This window comes from Balaenoptera acutorostrata, chromosome 16, assembly GCF_949987535.1.
Source record: "Balaenoptera acutorostrata chromosome 16, mBalAcu1.1, whole genome shotgun sequence".
Taxonomy (NCBI): domain Eukaryota; kingdom Metazoa; phylum Chordata; class Mammalia; order Artiodactyla; family Balaenopteridae; genus Balaenoptera; species Balaenoptera acutorostrata.
The window spans coordinates 38,018,621-38,044,827 of record NC_080079.1 but is presented as its reverse complement, the minus strand read 5'-3'; the positions used below and the strand labels follow the sequence as shown (position 1 = coordinate 38,044,827).

The 26,207-nt window shown below is 43.4% G+C and overlaps 1 protein-coding gene, 1 long non-coding RNA gene and 1 pseudogene across 3 annotated transcripts in view; 1 reads left to right on the top strand and 2 right to left on the bottom strand.

Annotated features, from left to right (window-relative positions):
- Positions 1-26,207, bottom strand: part of LIPA (lipase A, lysosomal acid type) — a 106,949-nt gene that overhangs the window by 21,616 nt on the left and 59,126 nt on the right. The window contains exons 1-3 of one of the 2 annotated variants that reach the window (XM_007179141.3): positions 10,615-10,764; positions 7,756-7,867; positions 5,574-5,691 (exon numbers count right to left, since the gene is read on the bottom strand). In XM_007179141.3, coding sequence (XP_007179203.2) covers positions 5,574-5,691; positions 7,756-7,866 — 229 coding nt within the window. In that variant the 5' untranslated portion in view covers position 7,867; positions 10,615-10,764. Of the gene's footprint in view, positions 1-5,573; positions 5,692-7,755; positions 7,868-10,614; positions 10,765-26,207 lie in introns of those variants that run through there. The other variant, XM_057531584.1, reaches the window with a different exon arrangement.
- On the top strand, positions 10,893-21,558 carry LOC130705080 (uncharacterized). Its single transcript, XR_009005742.1, has 3 exons — positions 10,893-11,021; positions 19,697-19,774; positions 21,244-21,558. It is a non-coding gene; the product is annotated as an uncharacterized LOC130705080 (long non-coding RNA).
- On the bottom strand, positions 22,676-23,683 carry LOC114238532 (serine/threonine-protein kinase MARK2-like; annotated as a pseudogene).

The following is a 26,207-nucleotide window of genomic DNA, read 5'->3' as shown; positions in this document are numbered from 1 at the left end:
AGGCAAAACATTCTCTGACATAAATTGTAACATTGTTTTCTTAGGTCAGTCTCCCAAGGCAATAGAAGTAAAAACAAAAATAAACAAATGGGACCTAATCAAACTTACAAGCTTTTGCACAGCAGAGGAAACCATAAAAAAATGAAAAGACAACCTACAGAATGGGAGAGAATATTTGCAAATGATGCAATAGACAAAGGCTTAATCTCCAAAATATACAAACAGCTCATACAGCTCAACAACAAAAAAAACAAACAATCCAACTGAAAAATGGGCAGAAGACCTTAATAAGACATTTCTCCAAAGAAGACATACAGATGGCCAGTAGGCACATGAAAAGATGCTCAACATCACTAATTATTAGAGAAATACAAATCAAAACCGCAGTGAGGTACCACCTCACACCGGTCAGAATGGCCATCATTAAAAAGTCTACAAATAACAAACGCTGGAGAGGGTGTGGAGAAAAGGGAATCCTCCTACACTCTTGGTGGGAATGTAAATTGGTAGAGCCACCACGGAAAACAGTATGGAGGTTCCTCAGAAAACTAAAAATAGAATTACCATATGATCCAGCAATCCCACTCCTGGGAATATACCCGGACAAAACTATAATTCAAAAAGATACATGCACCCCTATGTTCATAGCAGCACTGTTCACAATAGCCAAAACGTGGAAACAACCTAAATGTCCATCGACAGATGAATGGATAAAGAAGATGTGGTACATATATACAATGGAATAAAAAAGAATGAAATAATGCCATTTGCAGCAACATGGATGCAACTAGAGATTAACATACTAAGTGAAGTAAGTCAGAAAGACAAATACCGTATGATATCACTTATATGTGGAATCTAAAACATGGCACAAATGAACCTGTCTACAAAACAGAAACAGACTCACAGACACAGAGAACAGACTTGTGGTTGCCAAGGGGGAGAAGGGGAGGGAGAGGGATGAACTGGGACTTCGCGGTTGGCAGCTGCAAACTATTACATTTAGGATGGATAAACAACAAGGTCCTACTGTAGAGCACAGGGAACTATATTCAGTATCCTGTGATAAACCATAATGGAAAAGAATATGAAAAAAGAATGTCTGTATGTGTATAACTGAGTCACTGTGCTGTACAGGAGAGACTGGCACAACATTGTAAATCAACTCTACTTCAATAAAGACAATGTTTTTAAATAAAAATAAATCAGGGGATTCTTTACTGAGTCCACACACCCTCTGCATCTTAACATAAAATTTGTGTGTGCACAAGTGTCTGCTTTATTTTGCTAGAGAGAGGATCCATTGCCTTCATGCACTTCAGAATCCCAATTCTGAAGATTGCCCGAAATACCTCTTAACTAGGCCACCCACGCAGACAACGTGGTGCTGCTGGTTGCTGTGAGGAACACAGAGGTGACAAAGACACAGCCTCTGCCTTCAAACAGTGGCTGCAGGGAGGGATGGTGGGGAGAGAGAAGTACACACGTGAGTTAACCCCGAAGCAGAGGAAGAAAAGCACCTCAGCAGGGGTGTTAGCAAGGCATCTGGGAGTTCGGAGGAAGTGTGTCTCCTTCATGCTCAAGCAACATGGAGAGTTGGCAGTTAAGCTGGGTGGGGCTGGAAGGACAGAAAAAAAAAAAAATGTTTTTAGGAATGTATAGAAATAAAGATGGTGGGCAGGGTGAACACCAGTCCAGAGGGTTGTGTCGCCAGCTGAAGCCCAGGGAGAATTTAGCAAAAGGGAAATAACTCATTTGGATTTCAGCATGTGAGAGAGCAGTTCTTTGATACTTATCACAGATACAACTTCAGTTATACCATTTGCAATTTGGCTATGGTGCCAATTTAAACCTGTGCAGTTGATAAATGATAAATGTTTCTTACATGATGGGTAAACACAGCTGGCAACCAGTGGTTCTCAAGCACTCCTCATAAACCTTGTGAAAGAGGTGTTCTATCCCATTCTACAGAGGAAGGCACCGTAGACATCATAGCCTATAACTGTAATCACTAGTTTGAGGAATCATGAAGCTCTTGCACATATCCATGGTGAACTTCAAAGGTCCACTGCTGTATAAAATGAGGGTGAACAGTAAAGACAACAGCTAGGACAAAATATTAAGGAATGGTGTTACCTTCACTTATTAGGCTCATGAAGATTGCTGAGTGGCAATATCATATAATTACACCTGGGTTCTACGAAGCTTAATCCTGCAAAACTACATAAGATGGATGAGAACAGGGAGGTTGGCAGCAAGGAGAGCAGTTGGCATGGGTAGAGGAGCCATGTGGCCAAGTCCTGTGATCATAAAAACTTCCAATGGTCCCCAAGTGAGGCTCTACATACAATCAGAGGGGGTCACTGAGACAGGACTGAAAGATGCTCACCACACAGCTTTAAACTAAGGTTCCACAAGGAATGTGGTACCTATAAACAAATAACGGAGGTGACATCGGCAAGATGGCAGAATAGGAGATCCCCAGCCCTAGCCCCCTCACAGAAACGCCAACTTAGCAACTATCCGCAGACAAGAATGCCTCTGTTAGCATCCCTGAACCCAGGGGTAAGGTTACAGCATCACAGAAGAACACAAAAACTGAGAAAAACTACATTAAGAAGGGTAAGAGGAATAGCTTCACTTCATCCTTGATAAATGAATAATGTTTTAATGTATTTTGTAATGACTTATAAATAGTACAGATGTATGGCATTATTTTCTTAAAAGCATTAATTTCTTAAAAGATAAGCAGACTGAATTTCCCTATTCCTGTTTTGAAATTCTTTCTCTCTCTCAGGTTCTGAGCTTATTTCAGATGGCCAAGTAAATGGTCACAAGACGATAAGGTATGATGGTGGCCTGGCAAAGAGAAGAAAGGGCTGGACTGAAGCCATGTAACAGGGGAGCCTAGAGAGGACCTGACAGCTCCTCCAGGATGGGAGTCAAGAGTGACTATGCAGTTTCTGGTCTAGGTCCAGGAGGACGCGGGTGTTATTAATAGAGGGGGGAAGTCAGGAGAGGAAGTGGCATGGATGAGCTGGGTTCCGTGTTGGGTGTGAAGGACTGTGTGTATTCTTTTTGTCTATCTGTCTTAAATAAGCCAAATCAGCACCACTGACAACACTGCTCCTGAATGGGAGTGAAGGACAGTGCAGAGCCTCAGCTCCGTGCTCTGCCTTGGACCACGGAAATGCAAACCATCAGAGAAGTACCGATGCAGTTTTCAGGAGAATCACAAATTCCTTTAGATAACTAAGTCACCTGTCACAGATTTCCTCCAAAACTCGCCTCTGAGCTTAGCTCACAGCAGGTGTTATACACATACCGCTGATCCTCTACAGGGAGGCCTCGGCAGAACAGAGGAAAAGGGTGGGAACTTAATGCTATCACCAGACTTAGTTTAGAGTTCGTTCAGTCTGTTCCCCATTCTGAAAACCAAGGGTATCCACTGCCCCAATCCACACACCCCTGCCAATAAATGAATGAATATAGAATATAACCCGTAGAACCAGAGAGTGATAAAGACTAATGGGGAACTTTGAGATCATCCCAGCCAATCGACTGTTTTTACAGATGAAGAATCCAAGGCCTACAGAGGAGAAAGCACAGAAGTATTTAGGGCCAGGTGGAATTCTCCTGATTCTTCTTCCTACCACCTGAGAGCAAATCAAAAAGGATGCTCACTTCCCAGGGCACAGCACCTTCACCTGCAGTGGTTGAGATACATACCATAGGGCATCTGGCACTACTTGCTTTAATTGCTGTAGGAAAGAGAAGCCTGGAGGTGGATATAGAAAAAGAAGAGGAGGCACATTCTCTAAGCATGTTTTTACTGTGGTTCCCTGCATTTTTTAACAATGGCTCACACTACTAATTATTAGTCAACTAACCACTTTTAAGAGAAATAATATCAATACCTATTTTTCTTTATATGGGATCCGAAATCTGTATACAGGGTTTACTTTTTTTAAAAAAAGGGAAGGAAATCAAGATCATATGTTCACTCTGAAATAAAATATGTTTTGTGTGTCTTGAGCAGAAGAAAAAATAGAAGCCCTTGCTGTAACTCATTGCTCATTTTGTAACATGCTTTTAAGAGGATCTGTAAATAATAAAACTCTCAAGAGTTAGAAATTAAATTTCAAAGACAGCATTGGCTGTCTTGACCAGGTAACATTACTGAAAGGCTCATTATAGCTAGAATTTATGGCAGAACAACATGGATAAATCAGATTATATTAAGAGAAAAACAGATAATGATACAAAGCTCACATTAACACAGAGGGCTTTTAAGTTCGCTTTGAATAAAAATTTTCTACTCACATAAAATTTTAATTGAAGAAGAGATAGTTATCCAATTACCTTAATCTCACCTTAATTTCCTAAGGAAAGTTTCTAAAATCAGAAAATGTTAAAAGAAAAAAAATAAGCTACATCTGGAGAGATGATTGACTAAGGATCAGATCCTTATTCTGATGTCTAACAATTTCAAGTAATCTATCTAGAAATTCCTCAATCTGCATTGGAAACCACAGTTTTGCTTGAGTTATGAGAAAAAGAAAAAAATATGCATATATTTTAAGCCAAAACTATAAGAACTTTCATATATTGCTTATGAGAGTAATTACCAGAACAAGACCACATGAAAAGCAATTTAACAATATCTATCAAAATCACAAATCCATATATCCTCTGACCCAAAAATTCTATTTCTGAAAATGTATCTTATAAATAAACTTGCACACACAAGGTTACTTACAGCAGCAATATTTGTTAATCGAAGACTAGAAATAGTCTAAATGCCCACCAATAGGACACTTGCTAAATAAGTCATGGTACAGTTATACAGTGGAATACTATGTATCAGCAGAGATAAATGATGAAGTGCTCTCTGTATTGTATGGAAAAATCTCCAAAATATTAAGTAAAAAATTCAAGGAACAACAACAACAAAAAAAATTCAAGGAACAAAAGAATGTGCATTATAAGCCACATTTTATATTAAAAGGGAAGCAGGGAAAAATAATAATTTATGTTTGTTTCTAAAGAGATTTTTTTAGAGATAAAGAAATTTAAAATAAAGAGATTTTGGAAAGATACATAAAAAACTGGGGAGGTGGAGAATGAGATGGGAGGGAGGTATTTCACTGTGTATCTTTTTATTCTCTTTGATTTTTGAACTATGTGAATACATTACCTATTCAAAAAATTAAGTAATTTTCAAACAGCAAGAGCTATCTACTTAATACTCAAACCATTTTATTAAATGAAATGCTTCCTTATAACAAAGAAAGCAGAGATTTTAGCATATCCTCAAACAAACCTGACCTTTGAACCTTTAAGCGAAATATGAAATTAGATGACTCTTGTCCTTATTCCTTTAAAAGAAGAAGTGTTTTTTATATACCTTGCATAAATGTAACATGTTGAGTACTTTGGTCTAAAAAATAATCCCATTTCAATGTTTTCAAGTTAAATCTGAACTTGGTTACTGACATAAAAAAAGAGCCAAATGCCAGCAATGCTGTAAAATTTTCAGAGCTTTCCTTTCTCACCACAGAAAACACCCATACCTCTGTCAGAACTGTTCTTCCTCCCGTGGGGGATTCGGTTAAGGCAAAGAATATATCCATCTTCTGTCACAACTAGGTGTTCCTCACTAGGGAATCCCCAGTGAGAGATAATTTCACTCTGCGGAGCAAAGGAGAAGACAAAGTGTCAATGACATTCTCCAGGTTTTACTTAAGAAATGAATTGTTACTGAAATTTCAGTCTGCTCAATCTAGTAGCCAACATCCCATTGCAAAAGTAAATCCTCCACTTGTTTTACCTCTGTGTTCTACTCATAGATGTTCAGCTAAACCATTTTAACATGTTCTACACCAAGTGTGTCTTATTTTACCATAGCTTTGGGCTTCTTTGTTTCCATCCTGGTTCCCAGGTACAAATAAACACTTCTTTCTTTCTCTTCTAAATATGTCAGGTAATACTGTAATCTACCATTTTCCTTGTTTTAAGAGACCCCATCCTGGGAAATGAAGCATAAAAAGTATTAATCTGTTTTTAACCAATGGACCAATAAAACTACACTAGAATGTCAAGGTAGAGTTGAACAAGAAAAGATAAAATGATTGTGGTAGCATACGCTATTTGTTTTTCTCTTTCTGACTTACTTCACTCTGTATGACAGACTCTAGGTCCATCCACCTCACTACAAATAACTCAATTGCGTTTCTTTTTATGGCTGAGTAATAGTCCATTGTATATATGTGCCACATCTTCTTTATCCATTCATCTGTCAATGGACGCTTAGGTTGCTTCCATGTCCTGGCTATTGTAAATAGGGGTGGGATAGGGAGGGTGGGAGGGAGACGCAAGAGGGAGGAGATATGGGGATATATGTATACGTATAGCTGATTCACTTTGTTATAAAGCAGAAACGAACACACCATTGTAAAGCAGTTATACTCCAATAACGACGTTAAATAAATAAATAAATAAATAAAATGATTGTGGTAATCATTTTACAATATATACATAGTGCAAATCATTATGTTGTACACCTTAAACTAAAACAATGTTATATGTCAATTATATTTCAATAAAACTGGAGGGAAAAGAGGAAAAGTAAGGAATTATGATCAAATTCACTACTCCATAAGGAAAGATCCATGGGGCAATTGTTTTTTGTTTTCTTTTTTTAAAACTGAGGTATAGTTGATGTACAATATTATATAAGTTTCAGGTATGCAACACAGTGATTCACAATTTTTAAAGGTTAAATTCTATTTATAGTTATTATAAAATATTGGCTACATTCCCTGTGTTGTACAACATATCCTCGTTTATTTATTTTATACATAGCAGTTTGTACCAATTAATCCATGGGGCAATTGTTAATTGGGAGCTCAGTGGCATATGGATAACTCAATTATCCAGAAGACTTAATGTATATAAGTACTCATTATTCTCTCTACCACAACCACTTGAAAGGATTTAAGTTTATCATTCTTACAGGAAAAAAAATTAAAAAATAAAAATGCTTTTAATTTAAAAAAAACTTAAAAAGAAAAGATCTGGGACAAGAAATAAAATGTAACCTTAAGACCCTGATATCAGGTCATACTCTCTTGGCTGACTATAAATTTATCTCCATCTCCAAGGTTACCTGATTCTTCAGTTGCGTCACTGCATCGTCTGTTTTAAAGCTGCTGTTTTCTGTAGCAACATGTACTTTCCTCATATTTTATGCCTAAATAAGGTATCTCCAGATTTAATTGTTTACTTAAGATTAATAACTTTGAAATGTTTCCATTACTCGAGGGATTATTTTTGCTTATTTGTTCTAACAAATTTTTTTTCAGATACTTTGATTTTTGTATTGAACTATGGACATTGGTAATCTGTCCTTGTTCAGCACATTGAGTATTAACATTCTTCCAAAGTTTTGACACTTTTTTTTACTGTTGTTTAAACAAATTCAGTGAGACTTAAAAATGAAATGAATGTATAAAAATATCACTTATCTTACTAAGAAGTGTATGTTTTAACAGTAAATGAGGTTTGTAAAATACACATTACCTTGTAGGTAAAGTCCAGCTAGCTGAATCTAAGATTCAGAGAACAGGAAAAACATAATGAGATATAAAGAGAACAGAGTTTGTGGCTTCGTGGGGCTACATAACTGGATTTCAGAAAATAATTAACATTGATCACAGATGCGTTTTTAAAAACAGATGACTTTGAGAAACTTACCACATTCATATTTGTTTCAGGATCCACAGGTGTCAGCTTCCCTCTGGATACCTCGGAATGCAGGGTCCCAAGGACCAAACAGACCACCAAACACCAGAGCCACATTTTCATTCTGTATAAGACAGTCTGTTGTTACTTGTCTACACAAAGTTTTGTTACACAAAATTATGTTGGTAAATAATGCTCCCATGAAAAGTTCTGAACCAGGTTTAGGTCAGATAAAAGTTAGGTAAAGGGCAAATATAGAACAAATGACTCAAGCCATACCTCGAAGCAAAAATTGAGGAATTCTTTTGTACTGGGAAACCTCCCACCCGCCACCCCCAGTTAATATGTGACATTTGGAGCCCAGACCACCCACTCACCTCCTCACCAGGTGGTTAAACATAATGTTCCCAGAGAAATAGCAGAAAGGAGGACTCAGAAGAGAATAGGTTGAGAAAAAGGAAGATCCCCAAAATTCCAGAGCCTGTTAATCTCCCACCTTTTCCTCTCTAATTGTAATTTAAACACCTTTAAGTTCAGCCGATATGAGCTCTTGCTCCCACTAGCTATTCACTTCCCTTCCTGCATAAAATTACACCCAAGGGAAAAAGTGTAATGAAAGAAAAGAGAGCTTGCAAGAGAAATAGAGGGAAAGAAGACCACCCCTCTTTGCTTCTGAGACCCTCCAGCCATCAACAAAGACCATCTAGTTTCTGGCAGTGATGGCACAAAATCACAGTGTAGCAAAGACCTTGGGGATGGAGGTTAAAGGCAAAAGGAAGCGACTCTTCCAAGGACACCCAGATGGTTAGAGGAAAAGCTGGGACAACAGCCCAGACCTCCCACATTTTTTAAAATAAATATAATCATTCAAAAAGATGCATGAGTGTATACCCATACAAAAACTTGTATAAAAATGTTTGTAACAGCTCTATGTGCAACAGCCAAACACTGGAAAAACCCAAATGCCCCTAATGGGTGAATGGGTCAACATATTGTGATATATACATACTACTCAGCAATAAAAAGGAATGCACATAAAATAACATGGATGAATCTCAAAACAATTATGGTGAGTGAAAGAAGCCAGACCATATAAATAAATATGTATGATTTCATTTCTATAAAACTCTAGAAAATGCAACCTTATCTCTATTGACGGAAAGGAGATCAATGGCTGCCTGGGGAGACGAGGGCCAGGAGCTAAGCATTGCAAAGGGAAATCTTTTGGGGGTGATGAACAGGTTAATGATATTGAACGTATCACAGTTTCACATGTGTATACATATCAAAACATAAAATTGTACATTCTAAATATGCCCTGCTATTGTACGTCAGTACAACAATACAGCTGTTTTTAAGACTTGGGCTTAAACTGAGTATTCCACAAGTCTTAAGAAATTGCTTCTCAGAAGTTTGCAAAAGTGAACTGACTCCCTTCTGTCGATGCATCTCCTGATGGTGCTACAGTGATTTCTCCCAGCAGTGGTGAACCTGGAACTTCTAGACAGGAGGGGATGTTATCTTGAGTCTGTACTGGCAAAGCAAGCCCACTGTGCTTACTCACAAGTTTGTATTTCTTTACAGTGGTTGGGAAGGGCTTTACAGTTCCGGGCTACCTTTTATCATAAATATAACCTTTCAAAACCCATTATTACTTGGGAATAAGGAGTATATTGAAAGGAAAAGTGAAAGTCTGTAACCACAATTTGAAACAGTGAAGCCTCTGGCAGTTCCTGCCTTTCCACTGAGGCCTATCCTCCGGGACCTGGACCAGCTGTCCACAGTGGAAGCTCCAGAAGATAACAGCTGAAGCCACTCAACTGGAAATGTCACCCAGTTGATTTTTCCTTCCAACAAAACACTAGTAAGTTTTTCAACCTACTAGTCCAGTAATTGTCATAAGGATGAGGATTGAGAAGTTCAAATGAGAAAAAGCCTCCTCCAGGATGCATTCAATGTGCTTCGCTGGGCTCTCTTAGCAACTTTTATCTCAATCCTTTTTATACTGTAACAATCCAATTAAGTACTTGTCTGTCTTCATTTTACCCCAGCCCGAGGGCAGTGCCAGCATCTGAGTCAACTCTGAACCCCCAGGACCTAGCAAAGTGTAGATGCACAACACAGATTTTGAAAAATGGGATTGGGGCGGTCCAGAGCTCAGTGGCTGAAGAAAAGCTCCAAAGCAGCTTGTCATTCAGCTTTCTAATAATAACAACACCACTAATAATTTCCGCTCCCATTTAAGCTCCTGCTATGCTCCAGACTTCCGCAGGCAGCGCTTCAGACCTACTATGTTAATTAGGCCTCCGCCAACTCTCTGCAGTACCGTTAAGTCCTTTTTCCAGGAAACTTGAGCCTCACCCAAGTACTGGAAGCAAAATGCCAACTGGTTAAATAGTATCGCCAAGATATTCACCAGAACCGATGTCAAACCGTTCTCGACCACACCTTGACTAACAAGTCAGAGTGGTCTGCAGGCTGCCTGGGGGAGTTAATGGGAGTAAAGGACAAGGAGGAAGGAGGTGAGGGAAGCTGGGAATCAGAAATCCTGGGTGTCACTGCAGCCCAGCGGCGACCGCGACTGACCAGGAAACCCGAGGGCACCTGGGAAAGGGCAGGCAAATTCAAGACAGCCCTCAATTCCTGGGTCACCGCGAGATGCCTCGGGCGACCGCCTGCAGAAGAGGCACTCGCAGGTGCTCCAGGTAAGACGCGCCGGAAACCAGCGCAGGGGGTCCTGCCGGCGTGCAGAGGCTCAGGGCCGGCGGGAATGAGCCTCGGAAGCGGTGCGGGGCCCTGGCCTCAGAGCCCGTGGGGGTAGGCCGAAGCTGCGGCACCCGCACCTGGCAGCGCACCGGGGCCGGAACTCACCTGGAGCAGTCCTCCCGGGCCGCTGTCTACAGCCGCAGGGCCAGCTCGCAGAGCTGGGTCGCCGGCTGGGACCTGGACGGGGCGGAGACGGCTGGACGCCAGGGCCCGCCCCCGGCTCCGGCTATCAGCGCCCCCAATCAGAGCAGCCGGCCGCCGGGAAGTGCCGCGGAGACACCGCCCAGGCCTGGCGCCGCCGCTTCCGAGAGGGTCCTCCGCTCAAGCGGAGCATGCGCCATGGACCAAGAGGTGCGGCGCCGGGCGGCCTCCTCCCCGGCGGAGTCGATTACCAGCTCCACCTGCAGGCTGGCGCCCGCCCGGTCTCCTAGCGGCTGCCCCCGGCTCTGCCCCAGGGGCTCTTGCAGGGCCGGCACTCTCTGCGCCTAGCACGGAAAACATGGGCTCTACAGGTGAAAAGAAATTATATGCCACGTATAAAGCGCTTAGCGGTGTGCCTGATGCAAAGCAATCTTGCTGTACATTTTATGTTTATTGCTAAAATGCCTAGCATTATTAAGACACTAGGGGTATAGTAGCCAAACAAGAGCCCTCTTCTCCTGCTTACATTCTAATGGGAAGAAACACCATGAATAAATAAAAAATGAGGTAATGGAAAGTGCTATGAAGAGCAATAAAAAACTAAAGGGATAATGAAGGTGGGTGCTATGTTATGTGCAAGGTAATCAGGAAAGGACTCTCTGATGAAGTGACACCAGAGCACAAACAAAAAGGAGGTGACTCAGAGCCATGTGGATACTGGGGAAGGAGTATTCTGAGATGAGAGAATAACAAATGCAAAGGTCCTGAGGCAGGAATATTCTTAGTAGGTTCTAGTAAGCGATGAAATTCGGTCAGCGTGCCTGGAACAGAATGCGCGTGGTGGAGAGTGGTAGAACATGAAGTCCTAGAGGTGCCTTGGGGGCCAGTTGTAACGACTCTGCTATTTCTTCTGACCAAGATAAGAAGCCATTGGAAGGTTTTCAGGAGAAAGGCAACAATACCTTGTCAGTCATATCATTTGTAAATATTTTTCCCCATTCCATAGGTTGTCTTTTTATTTTGTCAATGATGTCCTTTGCTGTGCAAAAGCTTTTGAGTTTAACTAGGTTCCCCCCCCCCGCCTTTTTTTGCTTTTGTTTCCTTTGCCTTTGGAGACAGATCTAAAAATATATGTATATATTACTATGATTTATGTCAAAGAATGTTCTGCCTATGTTCTCTTCCAGGAGTTTTATGGTTTCAGGTCTTACATTTAGGTCTTCAATCCATTTTGAGTTTATTTTTGTATATGGTGTGAGGAAATGTTGTAATCTCATTGTGTTGCATATAGCTGTCCAGTTTTCCCAGCACCACTTGTTGAAATGTCTTTTCTCCATTGTATATTTTTGCTTCCTTTGTCATAGATTAATTGGCCATAGGTGTGTGGGTTTATTTCTGGGCTCTCTATTCCATTCCCTCTTAATAGTTTAACTGCCAGCAGGCCATTTTTCACTTTGTCACAAAGAAGGGGACAATTGAGTCCTGAAGGAAATGGGGGAGCTTGCCCTGTCAACATGGGGGCAGGGGAGCATTCCAGGTGGAGATTCAGAGGGTGGCAGGGGTAGAGGTAAGGATGGGGAAGTCCATCATGTATGGCCACGTAAATCCTTGCGAGAACTTTGGCTTTTACTGATTTGAAAATGCTTTTGTTGTTTTATTTTAATATTGCTTATTATTGAGTTTGTGGTTGTTCTGTGATACACTTACATGATATCTTAAAACAATGAAATTGTGCTTATGTCTTTAAACAATTTGTTTGCAGTGCCTTCTATACCCCTTGTAACATTATAATCCACAAATTTCTGTTAGAGTTCTATAACATATTATCATTTTAAAAATGATTCATGGTTCAAAACAAAACAAAAACCAGACAAATGAAAAAACAAACAAACAAACTCAGAGGAGCTATTAAAGTAGAGAGACAGAGGGCAATTACACTTTTTGTCTGTACCATTCATTTCATTATAGAGAAGGAATCTTCCAAAGAAGAGAAGAACCAGGCTAAATCCCTGGGATCTTTAGGAGAAAAGAAGGCAGTGAAAGGGAGCAGACTGAGACCTGAGTAAAGGCAGTAAAGGCAGTGAAAGGGAGCAGACTGAGACCTGAGTAAAGGCCACAGTGGTCAGCAGTGCTGGGTTCTCCCACAAGATCCTGGTTACCCTGTAAACCCTGGGAATATGGAAATCAGTGTCAATACTAAGTGCCAACCAATTATAGACGACCAGGCCAGTCTCACAATTACTCTCATAAGATCAGTCTTTCCAAGTATTGCAGAATTTATTTGCATGTTATAGAAAGCACATATCTGAATGTAGTTAAGGAAGCAACTATAGACAGAACTAGCAGATGCAGCATTAGCTTTAAAAGATGTTCTGTACCTTTATATCTGCTGGCTTGTTCCTTATTTGTGTAGGCAACTTTCTAGAATTTCTCCTTATTCTCCACCTCCTCCTCCAACCCTTTCCCTTCCTGTGTGTGTCAGAACTAAGCTGTCAGAGCAGAAAATTAAAGCCTCTCTCCTTGCCTCAAATTTAGAAAAATATATATTTATTTTTTGTTTTTATGAAGCTTTTATATGTTATCACCATCAGTCATGTTGGATACAAAAGAAGAAGGCAGCTGCCTCAAGGGAGTGGAAGAGTGACCAGGTCATGACTTGTGATGCTTGACTATAGACACACCTTTTCTGCAAGTCCTCAAATGTCTGTTCTGCTCAGACTTGTGAAATAGTTCAACAGTTAACGAGAAGGGCCTCAACATTAGAGGACTGAGAAAGCAGGGAAAGAACTGTGTTATTATATTATGCTTTATGTTATCTTGAGTGGAAGATAAGGAGTCTATACAAATGTTTTGACTCAAGTCTGTCTAAGCTTCTATTTTCTATTTCTCAGTTTCTATAGAGGTCCTATCTAATGACCTCATAAATCTGTTCCAGATGAAGAGCTATCTATAAAATGCTCTATGATTCTATGTCCATGTGTGTCACAAGGTCTGTAAATTGCTCTGAAAACTGCTGTGAGAATTGCTTTGATATAATTACTTATGACAGTGAGACTGCAAAACTTCGGAGAGCATTTTGATCACCATGCAGCATGCTTTGCAGATATCTCTACAGCTAATCTGTCTAAAAGAGGAAAATAAGGAATGGAGAATAGAATAAGGTGCAGGTGGCCATGAACATGCAACTTAAAATATCTTAGTTTGTAACCATCAACCTTACTCCTACAGAGGATCTATTCTTATACTAGCTTCAACTTTCCTGTTTATGTGGTGTATACCCAAAATGCTCAATGTCAGCTTTTTGAAAACAGGTATCATGACTTCTATCAGTTTGGATTCTAACTAGGACACTTAAAATGGGATGATTGAGAGAGCTGATTTACAAAGGGACTATTTAACAGTTGTTGGGTAGGGGAATCACAAGACAGCACAGCAGTTAGCCATCCCTAGGCCCAAAGAGATGAGATGGCTACTGGAAAACGGAAGGAAAGAGTCTCATAGAAGCCCCCTTGAAAGGAACAGTACCCTTCAGTAGAATGACACAGCACTTAGCCTCTCAGCAGGGAGAGAACCAGAGAAATAAACTCTCAACCATCACTGTCTCTCTCCCTTCTTTCTTCTGCAAGGTGCTCCCCATTGACAAAACCCAATCAGTAGCTGGAGGACATAGGAACCTGTTAATATAGTCTATTCCATAATCCTTCCACTTCACAGGGCAGGATGGAAAAGGATGAGAAATGGAGCTAGATTGGGGAAATTCAAGATAATGTTCACATGATCTTTCTACATGCTATGCTGGCAGAGGGAAGTAGGTGGAAGTCCAGAATTGTGGTTAACAATGCAGACTCAGGGATCAGAGCTCCCCAGTTCAAGCCAGTATCTACAACTTGTTAACTGTGCAAACTTGCGGAAGATTTTTAACTTCTTTCTGCCTGTTTCCTCATCTGTAAAATAAAATTAGTAGTGTCTAAGACCATTTCAAAGTTTAGACAGGATAAAATGTGTAAAAGCCCTTATGAGTTACTTGTAGTGAGGTGGATGTACCTAGAGTCTGTCATACAAAGTGAAGTAAGTCAGAAAGAGAAAAACAAATAACGTATGCTAACACATATATATGGAATCTAAAAAAAAAAAAAAATTGGTCATGAAGAACCTAGGGGCAGGATGGGAATAAAGACGCAGACCTTCTAGAGAATGGACTTGAGGACACGGGGAGGGGGAAGGGTAAGCTGGGACAAAGTGAGAGAGTGGCATGGACATATATACACTACCAAATGTAAAACCGATAGCTAGTGGGAAGCAGCCCCATAGCACAGGGAGATCAGCTCAGTGATTTGTGACCACCTAAAGGGGTGGGATAGGGAGGGTGGTAGGGAGGGAGACACAAGATGGAAGAGATATGGGGATATATGTATATGTATAGCTGATTCACTTTGTTATAAAGCAAAAACTAACACACCATTGTAAAGCAATTATACTCCAATAAAGATGTTAAAAAAAAAAAAAGCACTTATAATAGGTCTGGCATATAGCACTCAATAAATGTTGGTTAATTTTTTGTGTTTTTTTAACATTTTTCCTTACAGTAAATTCCTTTCTATAAATTCAATTTATTTGCTTATTATTAATGGCTTTTAGTTATCATATAGGTTCAATATAATTCCCACTTTGGTGTGTATGTATCTAACACTATTCTCCTCTGCATACCTAATTTTACAAAAATGGGCTCTTACTATACATATTATTTAGTTGTCTACTTTATTCCCACTTAATATTGGAAATCTTTCTATGTCACTCAACATTTTAAAAATCATTTTTAATGGTTGCATGTATGATTTTGTCATTTGGAGGTACAATAATTTACTAACAAATCCCCTTTGTTGGATGTTTAAGTTATTTCCTTTTTTTAAAAAAATTAATTAATTAATTTATTTATTTTTGGCTGTGTTGGGTCTTCGTTTCTGTGCGAGGGCTTTCTCTAGTTGTGGCGAGCGGGGGCCACTCTTCATCGCGGTGCGCGGGCCTCTCACTGTCACTGCCTCTCTTGTTGCGGAGCACAGGCTCCAGACGCGCAGGCTCAGTAGTTGTGGCTCACGGGCCTAGTTGCTCCACGGCATGTGGGATCTTCCCAGACCAGGGCTCGAACCCGTGTCCCCTGCTTTGGCAGGCAGATTCTCAACCACTGCGCCACCAGGGAAGCCCAAGTTATTTCCATTTTTAAAAACCAATATCAGGGACTTCCCTGGTGGCACAGTGGTTAAGAATCTGCCTGCCAATGCCAGGGACACAGGTTCGATCCCTGGTCCAGGAAGATCCCACATGCCACGGAGCAACTAAGCCCGTGCACCACAACTACTGAGCCTGCACTAGAGAGCCCATGAGCCACGACTACTGAAGCCCGCGTGCCTAGAGCCCATGCTCTGCAACAAGAGAAGCCTCCACAACAAGAGAAGCCACCGCAATGAGAAGCCCGTGCACCGCAGCGAAGAGTAGACCCCGCTCGCCGCAACTACAGAAAGCCCATGCGCAGCAACGAAGACTCAACGCAGCAAAATAAATAAATAAATTTATAAAAAACCAATATCAGCTATTATGCATGGTAATTCCATTAGGATAAAGTCTTTGAAATAAAATTTATAGGTCTAACAAAGGTTCTCCTTTAAGGATTTTTCTTATTTGTTCTAATTAATATTTTATTCTTCTTTCAGCATTGTTTAAAGATGCCAACATAGGGACTTCCCTGATGGCACAGTGGTTAAGAATCCACCTGCCAATGCCGGGGACACGGGTTCGATCCCTGGTCCAGGGAGATCCCACATGCCACGGAGCAACTAAGCCCGTGTGCCACAACTACTGAGCCTGCGCTCTAGAGCCTATGAGCCACAACTACTGAGCCCCTGTGTCACAACTACTGAAGCCCACGCGCCTAGAGCCCGTGCTCCGCAACAAGAGAAGCCACCACAATGAGAAGCCCGTGCACTACAACGAAGAGTAGCCCCCACTCACCGCAACTAGAGAAAGCCCGCGCACAGCAACAAAGACCCAACGCAGCCAAAAATAAATAAAAATAAATTCAAAAAAGAAGAGATGCCAACATATTAGACAAACAAATCTTTGGTAATGTAAGTGTTAACTTCTCTGGAGACAACCATACAATCCTTTAAGATGACATGAAAGTGTATATAAGTGAGACTGAGGTTTCTGCAGCCTAGAGGTTTCCCTCTCTTTGGGGGTAAATTTAAAGTGACATATTGGCAAGACAATAATTCAACTGTAGCTTTTTTTTTTTCCAATGGGTAAGCACTTTATTTATTTATTTTGGCTGCGCTGGGTCTCAGTTGCAGCACGTGGGATCTTTAGTTGCGGCATGTGAACTCTTAGTTGCAGCATGCATGTGGATCTAGTTCCCTGACCAGGGACTGAACCCCGGCCCCCCTGCATTGGTAGCACAGAGTCTTACCCACTGGATCACCAGGGAAGTCCCTCAACCGTAGCTTTTGAAAATATTTCCTTTCCAAATGTTAACATCCGGTAAATGAACATATCCCCTGTTAGATCAAAGAACTCAACACAGGAAAAGCACAAGCATGGGTACTCCCTTCACCTCCATGCATCATCTTAGACCTTTCTTAGACCCCAGGCTGCTCCAGGAAATTCTGGTCACCTAGAAAGACCCTTCACCTCTAGCTCATACTAAAAGTACTCCTTATTCTGAACAAGATGAAAGATAACATTCTTCCTAAGGGAAGGCAGAAGGAGGAAACACATTTGTTAAGCATTTCCTATGAGTGTCTTCCTAAGTACTTCACATCCAATATCTCAATAACCCCTTGCAAATATGCATAAAATTCTCTAGACTGCTCACTTCTTTATCCAAAAAAGAAGGATGCTATGTCTTTCTAATTCATTTTAGGTGACTACTGGCACAACTAAGTATCTCACTGAAAGACAGGTAGTAAGTAATATCTAATAGAGATGAGAATAAGACAAAAAGGACTCACTTGCTTTCATTTGGCTTAAAGAAAAAAAAGAAAGTACTCTATTATAAGCAGTACTCAGACCAATGCATGATACAGTGCAAAAATTTAATACAATGTGGTTAAACACAATATTCAAGCACATGAAGGTCATCTTCTGACAGATGAACTGGGCATTTTTTTCAATAGTTTCCTTAGTGTAACTTTATAAAATTCTTGCCTTCAAAAGTGTCTGGCACTGATCTTGATACTTGTTAAAAAGTCTGATATAAGACAACCACATCTCAACAGTGAGAGTTTTAGGAGATCATCCTAATGCCTGTCTTCAGAATACATCATCAGAGAACTGATCACCATCTTCATCCCTTACTTCTTGGTATTTCCCCCAAAGTCTACCCTCTGGATTATAGGTATGCATTGTAATATTCAACCTTTCAGCGCATCTTTGTCCTGTGATCTTGGCTTGCATCTCCTCACAACTGTTTCTACTCTTTCTGAAGTGCCAAAGATCCTTCTAGGAAAGCAGCTGTGTAGGTGTACGGTGACGTGGTAGAAGTCCAGCTGCTGTGATGCCATTAAGATGCTTTTTATCCTTGTGCCTCCTTCTTCAGAGGAAACAGGAGGCCCTCTTCTTGCATAATGACAAAAGGGAATACATTTGTTTTAAGTTTATGTGGTCAGGGTGCTGCGTTTTTGGCCCAAATTCCTAGCACTTCCACGAATGAGGCTCCTTCTGAGTTCCACTATGAAGGCCTATCCAGGTTCAGTACTTGTGTTTTCCTCTGAGTGATTTTTACCTTGTGATCCTTTATAACCTATCAATAAACAGGTTGTCAGAGCTGGAGTATCTTCTGCTTCACTTGAGTGTCGATGCTGAGGGAGGTACTCACTAGCTTCGGAAGAGGAAGGCGCCCGGGCTCTGCAGCTGGAAGGCCGGCTCTCTCCCGCGGCGGACTCGCTTTTGAAGTCTCTCCATCGTTTGTTAAGGGGACGAGTGGTCGCTGTTTGTGTGAGGTTGCTTTAGATGACCTGCTGTTATCTGCAGAGGAACAGCCAGGAACGGGTCATAAAATGTCGCGAATCACTGTCAGAATTCTGGGCCTTAGCCGGGTCCACATCCTCTCCCGCAGGGCTTTTCGCCTTGGTGCACGGTCTACGGGCTGAAACTGTTCGCGTTTCCTCCAAGCTCCTCACGTTGTGCAGTTTGGCCACAGAGTTGAAGCTCTTTTCATCCTCGGTGGGCAATTTGCAAATGACCTTGTCGTTGTCAAAGCCTTGCCTAGCGCTTCAGCGCCTCCCGGAGCTCTGGCGGACTCGGCGGCCCGAGTCCCAGGAGCTGGGGCTCCAAGCGTGGCCGCGGGGACACGGGCGCGAAGCTGGAGGGCGACGGACAACTCGGTACCCCGGCAGTCCTGCCGCATGCGGCCATCGTGGCCGTTAAGGATGTTGATTCGTTACCAAACCGCCATCTAGGAAGCCAGTCACGATTTAAACTTCCATCAGAGATCAATTATTGAAGGACTGGATCACATTTTGGGTGCCTACTTTGCAATCTATTTCATATTTGAGAGAGGACGAATTTTTTTAAATTTCTTTACCAAAAATTGAGATTAAGTCCTAGTAATGAATCTGCAGGTCCAATTTGTGATGGTAACTGGATGTGATTACAGAGTCGCTGAGGTGTTAAGATGTGAGGACCTGGGCTTAGACTTTGGAGTCAGAATTCTGGTCTGTCATTTGTTAGTTGTGTGGTCTCAGTGCCAATTTCTTTCTCTTTAAAGGATTGCTTAACTATGTCTATGCAAAGGGCAGATGGATCTTGGGGACAGTGGATTTTAGTCAACTTAATGAGATGGTCACTTCAGTTTAGCTGCTGTTCCAGCTTTTCATTGTTGGAGCAAATTGACCCATTCTGGGGCAGGTGGTATGCAGCTATGCAACTGGTAAATGCTGTATTATCTATTCATGTTAGTAAATAGAAGCAGTGTGCTTCCAGCTGGCCAGACCGGAAATTCACCTTCCCTGTCTTATCTCAGGGATACAGCCCTCTGTCACTGTTTCCTTCACAGAGACTGATATTTCTTCATTTCCCAAGACATCATGCTGGTCCACTGTGATGCTGATGGTATGCTGCTGATTTGGACATGGTAAGCAGGAAGTTGCAACCATTCTAGACACCTTGGTAAGACTCATGTATATCAGTGGGTGGAAATAAGCCCCTTAACATTTCAGAGGTCTGCCACCTTAGTGACGTTTCTAGGAGTCCAGTGTCTGGGGCATGTTGACATGTACTTTCCAATGTGAAATACAAGTTGTTGCATCAGCTCCCTTCTACTACTGATAAAGAGGCACCAAGCCTAGTGGGCCTCCTTGGAGTCTGAGACAATGTGTACCTCGTTTGAGCCTGCTACTTTGACCCATTTTCTGAATTACCCTAAAGGCTGCCAGTTTTGAGTGCCCACAGAGCAAGAGAAGGGTCTGCAACAGGTCTGAGCTGCAGGCAAGCTGCTCTGCTACTTGTGCAATATGACCCAACAGATTTGAGATGCCCAAAGTGTCTGTGACAGATAGTGATGCTCTATGGAGCCTTTGTCAGGTGAATCACAGAACATACCTTTAGGATCTTGGAGCATAGCTATGTCATCCTCTGCAAATTACTATTCTCCTTTGAGGAACAGTGTCTGGCTTGTTCACGACTCTTAGTAGAGATTGAATGAATACTTGATGGTAGGCCATCAAGCTATATGTGATTGACTATCCATCATGAATTGGGTGTAGCCTGACCAATCAAACTATAAAGTTGGGTGTGCACAGGAGCTCTCCATCATCAAGAAGTGCTGTAGATGAAACTGAGCCCATGTAGGACCTAAAGACGCAAGGAAGTCCCACAAGCAAGATTCCCATGACCTGTATTCTTTCTACATTGCCCTTTCTCTCTCAGTCCTCACCTATGGCCTCATGGGGAGTTCCATGTGACTAGCTGACTGAGGAAAAGATTATTTGGACCAGTTTATACATGGTTCTGCATGATATGTTTGGTACCTCCCCAAAGTAGACAACTGTAGCACTCTAGCCCCATTTAGGGGTGGTTCCGAAGGACAGTGGTTATGGGAATTTCCTCCAGTGGAAGAGCTTTGAACAGTTAACCTGCATGTTAATCTTTCCAAGAAGGAAAGATGTCCAGAATTAATGGATCTACATTGACTGTTGCTCCCTTAACCTGGATGCTGAAATTGCTAAGTCACCACTTTGGGCTCCTTATTCCAGTAATGCAACAGGCATCAGAACTTGGGTCAATGATTGCCAGCTTCTTTTTTTTTTTTTCCTCCCCACATCTACACTCCCCTTCCAACTCAGGTCCAACCAGAGAAAGCCAAATACGTTTCTTAAACCAATCACATAAGATGTCCATCTCTAGTTAGTCCTCCTCCAGCTTCCCGGTGCCAACAGCCCCCAGTTCTGGGCTCCTGGAGCCTTCCCTTTCCACCTGGGAGCTTCCCACTGCCCTGTCTGCCTGGGGTCCCCGCCAAATGCAAGTGATGGTGGCGACTCCTCTGGCCGGCTCTGAGTAAACAGCTGTGTGTTCTCACTGGAGTCGCCTGTGTTTATCTTACAGGGCATCGCGCCTCCCCAGCAGGTAGAAGAGAAGAAGAGCAGGGTTCCAGGGAGGCGCCGGGCCTGGCTGCGGTTTGGCTCCAGGTGGGCGAGCGCGGCCTCAACTTGGAACAGCGCCTCCTCTGGTCCCCGGGCGGCGGTTCTGGAGACGATGCTTCTGAAGGCGTGGAAATGGGGGTCCGCGTTTCAATCCCCTAGGTCGGGAGGCCGCCCTCCCTGCTCGCGAGTCCCAGCTGCCCGCACAGCGGCTGGTCCTGCTTCTGCTGCACCGGCAGCTGCTCGCGTGGAGCACTGCCTGCCCCCGCATCCTCTCCTGTCACCGCATCCTCTCCTGTCACCGCATCCTCTCCTGCCCCCGCACCCTCTCCTGCCCCCGCACCCTCTCCTGTCCCCCGCACCCTCTCCTGTCCCCCGCATCCTCTCCTGTCCCCCACATCCTCTCCTGCCCCCGCACCCTCTCCTGCCCCCGCACACTCTCCTGTCCCCCGCATCCTCTCCTGCCCCTGCACCCTCTCCTGCCCCCGCATCCTCTCCTGCCCCCGCATCCTCTCCTGCCCCCGCATCCTCTCCTGCCCCCGCACCCTCTCCTACCTCCGCACCCTCTCCTGCCCCCGCATCCTCTCCTGTCCCCCGCATCCTCTCCTGTCCCCGCACCCTCTCCTGCCCCTGCATCCTCTCCTGCCCCCGCATCCTCTCCTGTCTCCGCATCCTCTCCTGCCCCCGCATCCTCTCCTGTCCCCGCACCCTCTCCTGCCCCCGCATCCTCTCCTGTCTCTGCATCATCTCCTCCCGCTCCACGGAGCTCGTGGTCTCCATCATCCATCTCAAGTGTAGTGAGCGCGGCTCACTGTTTTATCACTGCCTCGGCTGCTCACCACGTGAGGGAGGAGTGTCTTCCCTCTGTCTTTGCTTTCAGGTTCATTCAGGTTCCTCTGGCAAACCTCGATTTCTTCCTGTCGATTTGGACTTGAACTTCCTGAAGAAGCTCCCAGTGGAGCCGATCGTGGCTTTTGCCGCTGGCGGAGGCTGGGGTCTCACCTCAGGGCAGAATGTCTGGGTCTGGCACCTGTCGGGCTGCCCCTGTGGGCGGAGCTCCCTTTGGACAGACCCGGGGCTCCACTCCCTACTGACCCTGCAGGTAGACGGGTGGACTCGGGCACAGGCTGGGGGCTGTGCTGGGCTTGGGCTCCTCACAAGTACTCTCCGTGGGGCGGGGCCGGAGGCCGGCGTGGGCTGCACTTGGATTCCTGGTGCAGGCGGGGCCGGGTTAGACTGTGGCAGAAGCACCAGCCAAGGGGGCCCCGGACCCTCACGGTTAGGCTGCCTTGGCCGTTCTGCACGGAGGCCTGGCCGAGGCTGGCTCTCTCCCAACGCGGGGGATTCCTGCTCTGATTTGTGCCGGTGGAGAGGGCGCTGGGGGGTGGGCAGCAGCGGCGGTCTTCTTCCCCTGCCGGCTCGCTGGCTGCGCTGTGGCCCTCCGCCCTGTGCCCTGATCCTCCTCCACATCTGCGTTCCTCCTCGGAGTGTTCTCAGAGAAACAGTTAGAGGTGGGAATGTGCTGCTTGCAGCTGGCGGGGGCCCTGTGCCGTTCCTGGGGGCGGGGGAAGGAGTGCTGCTGTTAGATCCGCTGAAGGCTGAGGCTTCAGGGTGGCCGGGTAGCCCTCTGGCTCAGATCTCTTATAACCCAGGAGCAGATATTGGGACATTACCTTGTCTTTCCGGCCTGTCAGTGAGTCCTGGATCTCTGTCTCCACGTGTAACCATGGACGCCATGAATTCAGTCTGCCCGGGGTCCTGGAAGTCAGCGAGTGGCTCCAGGTAGAGCTTTAGTTCCTCATAGCCATGGCCCACAGTAATCCACGGACCCTTCACAGTTTGCTCTAAAGGGCCTCTCTTGTTGGGATCGAGAATGAGAAATTTCTCTAGCAGATATTCGCATTCCATTGACAAGAATGGAATGTGATATATTCTGCTCAGAACCCGCTCCCACAGCTCCTTGAGTTTCCGTCCTTCAAAAGGCAGGAATCCATCGGCCAGTGTAGACAGGATGACTTCCTGTGGTTCTTCCCTGGAAGAGTTCCGGGCAGCCTGAGGGGCACCACCCCAGAAGGTGTCCAGCTTGTTGTCAAAGGTGCATTTGTTGCTGAAGCCCAAGTGTGATGTTCGTGTTCACATGCAAGAGCAGGTTTTCTGCCTTTAAGTCTCTGTGGACAGTACCCTCCTGGTGGACTCTGCTTTCAGCGGCTTTGCTTTCCTACTGCCATGAGCCACGAGGTGCTCAGACACCTCTCCTCCACGAGCGTCCTCCTCTCCACAAAGGCGGAAAGTTTCCTCAGCCTCCGTCACTTCAAATACTTCACTATGTTGGGATGATCCAAGCCTTCATGATTCCTGCTTTGCGGACAGTCTCCGGAGGCTGGAGGAGTTCCGCTGAGGCTCATCAACGATCTTCACGGCTCTCGCTTTCCCAGCCGGGATGTGCCGGCCAGCTTCACCGTGGCCCAGTCTCCCTTGCTGATGGTCTCGAGGGTCTGGAGGAGGCCATGTGAATCTGGGTCTCTCCTCAGCAGAGACGGTTCGAGGCCCCGCAGCACGCTGGACTCACTGCTGCGCTTGGAGTCGAGGCGTCCTAAGGTCGGCTTACATCTGGGAAGAGCTGGTGAGAAGCTTGGTCCAAATCAAAAGAAAACCAGTTCAAAGTTCACCCCATGAACTGGTCTTTATGACTGAATCAAAACACAATGCCAGGGCTTCCCTGGTGGCACAGTGGTTGAGAATCTGCCTGCCAATGCAGGGGACACGGGTTCGAGCCCTGGTCTGGGAAGATCCCACATGCCACGGAGCAACTAGGCCCGTGAGCCACAACTACTGAGCCTGCGCGTCTGGAGCCTGTGCTCCGCAACAAGAGAGGCTGCGATAGTGAGAGGCCCGCGCACCGTGATGAGGAAGGGCCCCCACTTGCCGCAACTAGAGAAAGCCCTTGCACAGAAACGAAGACCCAACACAGCCAAAAATAAATAAATAAATGATTTAAAAAACAAACAAACAACACAATGCCAGACAAAAATGAAAATAAACTAAACAAATAAGAAAAACTGAAAATGGAGTGAGTAAAAAGAATAAAGAAAAAAGAAAAAGAGAGAATAAAAAGTAAAAACGAGAAAAAGAAAAAAGTGAGAAAAAGAAAGTAACAAATGAAATAGACAAAAATGCCAAAGAGGAAACAGGGTACCTTTGGTCAAAGTCTCTCAGGTGACTGAAAAGCAGCTTCCTGAGCCAGAATGACTGACAATTTAGGCCCAGCCAGGGACTTGGATAAGTGCTAGGAACTCCAAAGCAATAGTTTTGTATGAGGTCATGGGAAGAAATGAATCTACCAACAAGGCTGGGGATAATCCTTTGTGATTTTCTCACTTTTTGATCTCAAAACCCCCTTACTCTTTTAAAAAAAATATTAAGGACCTCAGAGAGCTTTATGTATGGGTTATAGCAAGTGACATTACCTTATTAGAAATTGAAACCTGTAGTATGCTTCTAGTATGCTAGAAAAGTGGCCTATTCTAGTTTGGAAAGGTGTGATCATTTCTGGCTTTTGAAAACCTCATAATGTCTACACTTAAAATATTCAATATCCTTTAAAATCTGAATAATTCGGCTCAAAATAATGGCGCAACTTAATTGGCATTATGATACTGTCTGAAATGTTCTGTTGCATAAGACACAGTAAAGAACATTATTAATAACTCTAAAGCTGAAGGGAAGCTAGCAGGCATCATAGTTCGATTTCTTATTCACAGTTCTGCCCAGTTTCTTTGGAGTACATTTCTCTCTTTCCACACTCTTTCTCTCTTTCTCTCTTTCCTCAGGTCTCTGTACTAACTCCTACATCTGCCTGGAACATTCTCAGAGATCCATATGGTTTCCTCCCCAACCTCATTCAAGTCTTTGCTCCAATGTCACCTTCTCAGTGCAACCTTCCCTGATTTACCTATTTGGTCTTACAAAACCCCTTGCATGTCTTATCTGCCACCCCTATTCCAAACTATGTATTATGGAAATTTTTTAAACATACAAAAAATTTTTAAAGTATCTTCCTCATGTATCTATCATCCAATATCAATAATTTGCAACATTTTTGCAATCTTAGTTTATACATAAACACTTCAGTCTGCATCTTTAAATAAATGTATTTTAGAAACACTGCCACCATGCCATTATCAAATCTAAGAAACTAACATTATCATATACCAGTATATATTCAAATATCCCTGTTAATCTCAAAGATGTCTTGTTACAGTTGATATGTTTGACAAGGTACATACATTGCTTTATAATTTTTCCATAGCTATATCACTACTTAAAATACTACATATTTTACATATCTGCTTCCTGTCTGTATCTCCCATTAGAATTTCAACTTTGAGCAAACAGAGATTTTTGTTTTGTCCTATGTTCTAGGTATCTTCAGCACCTAGAATGGCTTTTACATGCAGTAGGCATTCAATAAATGTTTCTGGAATGAATGAATGAATGAATGGAATTAGCAACAAGGATGTGACAATCAAGGGGTATGCTGTCTAAACCTGGTCAGATCTGTTAGTTTCTGTCTCTAAAACTTTGAGCAACTTTTCTGACCCTCGGTTTTCCCATCTGTAAAGCGGGACTAATAACACCCACTTTGCAGAACTGATTGCAGGGCTGCAGTCTTGTTGTGAGAAATAGAGAAAATATGCGTACAGTGCCTGGCATGTAGTACACCCTCAGTGAGGCTACTATTTGTATTTTTCATTAAGTTGCAGATCTTGAGATGAGATCATCCTGGATTAGGATTAGCCCTGAATCCTATGACAGTGTCCTTATGACAGAAAAGGAGAAGACACAGGGACACACAGGGAAGAAGACCATGTGAAGATAGAAGCAGAGACTAGAGTAATGCAGCCACAAATCAAGTAACACAGGACCCAT